We start from the raw sequence: 7,346 nt of genomic DNA, 5'->3' as shown, positions 1-7,346 counted from the left end.
CTCCCCCAATTCCCACTTTGATCTCTTCCAACAGTTCCTTCTGGTTAATTGGTCCTGCTCTGATAGGCCCCGACAAAGACTGATTTTCTTCCCCCAGGTCAATTTGTCCTCAGAGTTGGTTTTCAGTTTGTAGCCCCACTTTCATTCCTGCCACCCCCCAACACACGCACGCACGCGCACACACACACACACACACACACAGACACACACACACACACACACATTCCTGGTTTGGTCTCCTCCAAATGTTCCTGATGAGTTGGTTCTGCTCAGATAGGCACCACCAAGAGTCCTGTTTTCCTGCCCCCTATGTCGAATTGTCCTCAGAGTAGTGTCTCACTTGGTAGCACCCCTTTTATTCCTGCCCCTCCCCACTTCCCGCTTTGGTCTCTTGCAACTGTTCCTGCTGGTTAGTTGGTCCTACTCAGATAGGCCCCAGCAAAGAGTCCTGTTGACTTGCCCCCAGGTCAAGTTGTCCTCAGAGTAGGGTCTCAGTTGGTAGGCCCCCTTTATTGCTTCCACTTGCTGCTTTGGTCTCTTCCAACTGTTCCTTTTGGTTGGATGGTCCGGCTCAGATAGGCCCCAGGAAAGAGTCCTATTTCGATGCCCCAGGTCAAGGTGTCTTCAAAGTAGGGTTTCAGTTTTTAGTCCCCCTTTGTTCCCTTCCCCACTCTTCCCGCTGTGGTCTCCTCCAACTGTTCCTGCTTCTTAGTTGGTCCTGCTCAGATAGACACGCACCGGTAGTCCTGGTTTCTTGCCACCGGGTCAAATTGTGTTCAGGATAGGGTCTCAGATGGTTGCCTTCCCTTTTATTCGTTTCCCCCACTTCCTGCATTGGTCTCTTCAAAATGTTAATGCTCGTTAGTTGCTCCGGCACAGATAGGCCCCAACAAAGAGTCCTTTTTTCTTGCCCCCAGGTAAAGTTCTACTCAGAGAATGGTTTCAGGTGGTTGCCCCCCTTTTATTCCTGCTGCCCCCCTCACAGTTTCTGCTTTGGTCTCTTCCTACTGGTCCTGCTGATTAGGTGTTCCTGCTCAGATAGGCCCCAAAAAGAGTCCTGTTCTCTTGCCCCCAGTTCAAGTTGCCCTCAGAGTAGTTTCTCAGTTGGTAGCCCCCCGTTTATTCCTACCGCCAACAAAGTTCCGCCTCGGTCTCCTCCACGTGCTCCTGCCGGTTAGTTGGTCCTCTTCAAATAGGCCACGACAATGAGTCCTTTTATCTTTCCCCCAGGTCAAGTTGTCCTCAGAGTAGGGTTCCAGTTGGTAGCCCCCATTTTATTCCAGCCACCCCTCCCCAGCACACACTCCCATCTTTGGTCTCCACCAAATATTCCTGCTGGTTAGTTGGTCCTGCGCATTTAGGCCCGAGCAAAGAGTCCTGTTTTCTTGTCCTCTAGATCAAGTGGTCCTCAGAGTAGGATCCCAGTTGGTAGCCCCTCCCCCCCACTTTCTGCTTTGGTCTTTTCCAACTGTTCCATCTGGTGAGTTGGGCCTGCTCAGATAAGCCCCAAAAGAAAGTCTTGTTTTCTTGCCCCCAAGTCACGTTGTCCTCAGAGTTGGTTTTCCGTTGTTAGCTCCCCTTTTATTCATGGTGGCCACACACTTCCCACTTTGGTCTCTTCCAACTGATCCTGCTGGTTAGTTGGTGCTGCTCACGTAATGCCCTGATAACACGTCCTGATTTCTTGCCCCTAGGTCACGTTGTCATCAGAGTAGGTCTCAGTTCGTAGCCCGCACATTCCACACCTCCTCCTCAGGGGCACAGTTGTTCTCCAGGAGGACCACCCCCAAGACCAGCACCAGGAAGCTGGCCGTGGGCATGCCCTGCCTACTGCTTAGCATCCCATCACATATCAGGCCAAGGATGGTGACCAGGAAGAAGGAGTGGTCTCTGGCGTCCGCTTCCTTCACGTCAACTCCAACGGCCAGCTGCAGATACTCGCAGGCTTGGCGGAAGATCACGGAGACGTGGTCCTGGTCTTCTTGGCTGACCGCCGCCAGCATCTCCGCCTGTGTGGTCGGTCGGCTGCTGAGTGCGATACTTGAGAGCAGGAATGCCACCAGGTCAGCCAGCCTCATGCCGAATGCATCTGGGAGCGAGGGCTGGGCTCCTTGTGGGGCCCCTCTGGTGCTGGACCCCTCCTCATCGGGGCTGCTGGGGTCCTCATCGGACTGGCTCCACGGAGCACCTGCCATGTCAGCGGGGGAGGGGCAGGCATTCGGAAGGCTCAGACTGACTCTGTTGAGGGGCCCAGGCTCCCTCTGTCCTCCTTCTGCATCCTCGCCAAGAATGGCCACAGGGCCCAGGCCCTGCCCTCTGCCCACTTGAGGTGTCCCAGCCGCCTCCCCCCGCCCACACACACACACACACCCCATGTCTGTGAGACTCCACTGTGGAAGTCTGGCCCGACTCATCCACCCAAATGCCCATCCTGCCCATGGCCCTTCACAGAAGGACGCGGGTGCCCGAACTCTGGCAGGTTCCTTCTGTGTGTCCTAGGGACCTGAGTCCTTCGGTCCGCCCCCCATGTCCCCACCTGGACTCCCTAGCCCGGCCCGTGCCCCTGCCCTTTCTGACCTGGGATCCTGTCCCTCACCCCAAGGTCCTCGGCTCCCTCAAACCCCCGAGGTACAGTTGAGTGGACACAGCCTGCGGCCGCCCTCTCCAGAAACCCCGGCCTCAGCGGGGCCTGAGCGCCTGCCTCTACCCAGGGTGGGTGGGTGTAGTAGGCCCTACCGCTCTCCCTCAGGTCCAGACACCAGCTCCAGGAAGAGCCTGGGCCCGTCCCTCTGGGGCCCCGAGTCTACCACCCTTAGCCCCGCTGGGAGGAGGGCTCCGCCTGACCACCCTGCCGGGGTCTCTCGGGCTGCCGGCTGGACTGACCTGGATTCCGGGATGGGGGGGCCGGCCGTGCTCCCTCACATGTCGACGTGCACGCCTTGCTGCCCGGCCGGGCCCCTTCTCTCTGCCGGCCCGAACCAGGCATCCCAGACTGAGGCTCCCACCTCTGTCACCATCCTTTCCGGGATCCTCACCTTGACTCTGACCGGCTCGGGCCGTGCCCCCGCCCTCTACACAGCTGAGTCTGTGTGCCTCAGATCCAGGCTCTCACTCCCTGACTTCCTGGAGACGGAGGCAGGGAGCACACCGCAGCCACTGTCCCCACCCCGCTACATTGTGATCAGCTACCCAGAAGGCATCACACTGACCAGAGACACCAAGCCAGCCTGGCTCAGGATGTCTCCACTGTAGGGCTCCCCCTGGAGCCACACTGCCTCACCCTCCTTTGATTTGTTCTGCTCCTCTTAGGGGACCCTTCCCTGCCTTCCCACTGGGACTGTCGCTGCTAGACAGTCACCTAGGGGTGGGACGTGTCCCGCCTCTCCTAGTGTCCTCACTGCCAACACAGGGCCCTTCCGAGAGTGAGCAGAGCTCAGCGAATGTCCGGCCACAAATGTCCCAGTGAGCTGGGGACCTCTGCTCAGATCGAGTGTCTCCTCCTTTCTCGGAGACCCAAGCAAAGGCAGGCACACATCTCTATGTCCCTCGTCCAGAATGACAGACGACAAGGGACGAGAAGCAAGAACGAACATCTTTTATTGCTCCATGCCCTGAAACCATCCGTTTACTGCCAAGGTCTTCACGTTTGCAAGACATCCCTGTCTGTGCCCAACCCAGGCACCGCGTTTCCCTTCTGGATCCCGAACGAGGACGGAAGGGTTCCCAGCTCGTTGCACCAAACGGCACAACTCTGACTCTTGAACACCTGTGGCGTGGGTGCCACTCCCACACTGAGCCCGAAGCTCACGAAACCTTCTATGACAAGGAACAACATCTGAAAACTTCCTCGAGGAAACAAAGATCGATTTCCGAGGCCACGTAGACAGAGAACAAGAACCCACCCAAACGCGCGCTTGGCCCCGCTTTCCCCCAAGCCGCCCTGGCCCTCCACTACTCACAACGCCCAGCGCCCGCTCTGCTCGCACTCGCAGGGGAGAAGTGGCCTGGCTTCGTGCCCCGCAGGAGAAGCTGCTCGACCCCAGGTGGGAACGGGCCCGGCTGCCCCTCGGGCTCAGGCCCGCTCTTCCTCATGGCTCACAGCCTCTTCGGACAGACACGGAGACCCGGGCTGCCTGCTGTTGACCGCGAGGAAGTGCTGCAGCACTTGCACGCCACTGGTTTCTGCGTGGGCCCTGGGACCCCACAGGAACTCGTAGCGTGCGGGCTCGCTGCCGGGCACCTGCCGGTACTCCAGGTACCCTTCCTGCACCCAGACGTCGGTCAGCAGCTCCCTGGGCTCCCCATAGAATACGTGCTCCCTGCCGGCATACACCCCCATGACCCCCAGCGCTTCCCACACCGCCTCCTCAGGGGCACGGTCCTCCTCCAGGAGGATCACCCACAGGACCAGCACCAGGAGGCTGGTCTTGGGCATGCCGTTCCTACCACTCGGCGTCCCATCGCAGCTGAGGCCCAGGATGCTGACCAGGACGTAGGAGCCCTCGCGGGGGTCCACTTCCTTCACGTCGACTCCAAAGACCAGCTGCAGATACTCGCAGGCTCGGCGGAAGATCACGGGGAAGCGGTCCTGGTCATCTTGGCTAACCGCCGCCAGCATCTCCGCCCGTGTGGTCGGCTGCTTGGTGCGATACTTGAGGAGCAGAAGCAGCACCAGGCTGGCCACCTTCACGCGGAGAGCATCTGGGAGCGAGGCCTGGGCCCCTGCCGGGGCCCCCCAGGTGCTCGACCCCTCCTCATTGGGGCTGCTGGAGCCCTGGTGGGACTGGCTCCCCGAAGCGCCTGCCATGGCCCTGGGGGAGGGGCAGGAGCTCCGAGGGCTCTGGGGAGGACTCGGGGACCCGGCAGCAGCAGACCCCTCCTCCAGGGGGACCAGAATGAGGACAGAGCAGGAGGAGGACAGGGAGGAAGAGGAGGAGGAGGAGGAGGAGGAGGGAGATGGGTACCCCCCCTCCTCCTCCTCTGCTTTCTCCTCCTCCAACTCCACCTCCTCTTCCAACTCCTCCTCTTCCTCCGACTCCACCTCCTCCACCTCCAACTCCACCTCCAACTCCACCTCCAACTCCTCCTCTTCCAACTCCTTTTCCTCGGACTCCACCTCCTCCACCTCCACCTCCACCTCCTCCACCTCAACCTCCACCTCCAAATCCACTTCTTCCACCTCCTCCTCCTCCTCCTCCACCTTCTCCTCCTTCAACTCCACCTCCTCCACCTCCTCCTCCTCCAAATCCACCTCCTCCACCTCCTCCAACTCCACCTCCTCCTTCTTCAACTCCACCTCCTCCTTCTTCAACTCCACCTCCTCCACCTCCGTGTCCTCAGGCTCTGGCAGCGGTGCATCCCATGGCAGCGGGACCTCTCTTGGCTCCTCCTTAAGCTTGCAGAGCTCACTCCTCTGACGCAGGGGCATGATGGTCGCCAGACCCTGAAGACAGAAGAGGGGTGGCTCCTCAGGGGGAGGCCCAGCCCACCCAGACCCCGAGCTCCCAGGCCTGAGAGCGGGGCCGCGTGGGGGTTGGGGACCGAGGGGTCCCCTCTGGGGTGGGATGGGCGAGCCCCCGGCCCCACGCGCGGAGCACGCACTTCGCCTGGACAACCGACTGGCACGCGGCCTCGCCTCCTCTGCTCTGTGACCTCAGGACTCCTGCCTCAGACCAAGGCCTCAACTGCAGAGCTCGCAGAGCCCCTGGAAGAGGGAGGGATGGAGGGAGGGAGGGGGGGAAGGAGGGGGCGCCTCAGGGTCTCAGGGTGGGTGCAGACCGCGAGCACCGCCCCGGGCCCCCACCCCCTACTGCGGCCAGGAGATTCTGGCCAGGACTCTGGGCGGCCCCGCCCCGGGAGCCCCCACCCCCCACCCCCCATCCAGCCTGGGCCTGCCCCTTCCGGGCCTCCCCTGACAGCCAGAGCGGACCCGAGCGGCAGGGCAGGCCTGGGCCCTACGCAGGTGTCCTGGGCTGGGAGGCAGCGCCTCCTCTCTCCCCTGCACCCCGGCCAGGGCCCTGGATCCTGCCTCGGCTGACCGGGGTCCAGCCCCGCACACCAAGGGCCTCCCCTCGCCCAAACCCACCGCGGGGGCGGCTTTCCGAGGGCGGCCCCGGGGCTGGGGTCCAAGGGGCCTCCGGCCGTCCTCCCGCAGGGCTCTCCCGGGGAGCCCCGGGCCCGCTGCCTCCCACCAGAGCCCTCACGGCCCGGCGAGGTCCGGGCCAAGGCGGCTGGCGTCGCACGAGGCGACCAAGTCCGGGGAGGCCCGGGGCCGATGGCGGGGGGCTCACGTGGCTTCCTTGGGGTCCCTCAGCCCTATCCTCTCGTCCCCATCCAGACTCCCTGGGCGGCCTGGGCCTCGGGCTCTGCCGCCTGACGCCGGCTCCTCGCGCGCAACCAGCTCTCAGTCGGGCTGGGACCCAGAGCCCGAGTCCGCCCACGCCGCACGCCCTGGTCACAGTCGTCGTGGTCGCGCCACCCTGCGGCCTCCACCGCCGCCCCCACCGCCGCACTCATTCCCCTCTGGGTCCCGGCTCCCTCGCTCCTCCCTCTGGGCCTCACCTCGAAGCCCACGAGGCTCTGCGCCCTTCCCGCGCCTGACGGGATTCGAGGCGCGGCCGGAAGACGCCGACGCCCACGCCGACGCCCACGCCGACGCCCACGCCGACGCCCACGCCGACGCCCACGCCGACGCCGAGGCCCCCTCGCCACGCCCCGCCCCGCCAGTCTCTTGAGACCCGGATGCGGAAGTCCAGACACCCCGCGGGGCCTCATTCCCACTAGGGGCTTCCCTAGGCTGCCGCTAGGGGTCGCCTTCCGGGCTGGGGCCTGCGTTCTGGGGGCCAGAGTCCCTCCCTCCGTGTTCCCTAGGTGGCCTCCTGTGCATATGGTGGGTCCCCGTCCTCCCCAGCTCACCCGTCCGACCCCCGAACCGCCCCCCACTCCCTGGTCCCCGCCCTTGGAGACCCAGATGCCGAAGCCCAGGCTCTAACAGTGTCCCCATCCCGTCTGGGGGCCTACTCGGACTGGTTTTGTTGAGGGGTCCAGGCTCCTTCCGTCCTCCCTCTGCGTCCTCACCAGAAATCGCCCCAAGATCCAGGCCCTGCTCTCTGGTGACCTGAGGCGTCCCAAATCCCTCTCCCCCCCCCCCCCTCGTGTCTCTGAGACCCGGCTGTGGAAATCCGGACAGACTTGCTGCCGCAAGTCTGTACAGGCCCAGGGCCCTTCCATGAAGGATGCAAGGTCGCGAACTCTGGGAGGTCCCCTCTGTGTTTTCTGGGGTCCTGGGTCCCTTGATCTTCCCTCAGGGTCTTTACTTACCTTCACATCGCAGGGTCTGGGAGTCC

General features: G+C 62.8%; 1 protein-coding gene across 2 annotated transcripts; it reads right to left on the bottom strand.

The window, feature by feature from the left end:
- Positions 1-3,581: 3,581 nt before the first annotated feature.
- LOC105260348 (melanoma-associated antigen 9-like) lies at positions 3,582-4,955 on the bottom strand. Of its 2 annotated transcripts, none has more exons than XM_023249541.2 (2): positions 3,960-4,955; positions 3,582-3,842 (listed from the first exon to the last, which is right to left on the bottom strand). In XM_023249541.2, the coding sequence occupies exon 1, from the start codon at positions 4,805-4,807 to the stop codon at positions 4,073-4,075; it is 735 nt and encodes a 244-aa protein (XP_023105309.2). In that variant the 5' UTR covers positions 4,808-4,955; the 3' UTR covers positions 3,582-3,842; positions 3,960-4,072. The 2 variants fall into 2 exon arrangements, with proteins under 2 accessions (XP_023105309.2, XP_044906865.1); XM_045050930.1 differs by having other exon boundaries at positions 3,582-3,813.
- Between the last annotated feature and the right edge of the window lie 2,391 nt (positions 4,956-7,346).

This window comes from Felis catus, chromosome X (assembly GCF_018350175.1).
Source record: "Felis catus isolate Fca126 chromosome X, F.catus_Fca126_mat1.0, whole genome shotgun sequence".
Classification (NCBI taxonomy): Eukaryota; Metazoa; Chordata; class Mammalia; order Carnivora; family Felidae; genus Felis; species Felis catus.
The sequence above is the reverse complement of the archived record's forward strand: the minus strand, read 5'-3'. Positions and strand labels throughout refer to the sequence as shown.

What these genes read in the sequence shown, in the direction of transcription:
- LOC105260348 (XM_023249541.2), bottom strand. Translation starts at nt 4,807, where the DNA reads ATGGCAGGCGCTTCGGGGAGCCAGTCCCACCAGGGCTCCAGCAGCCCC.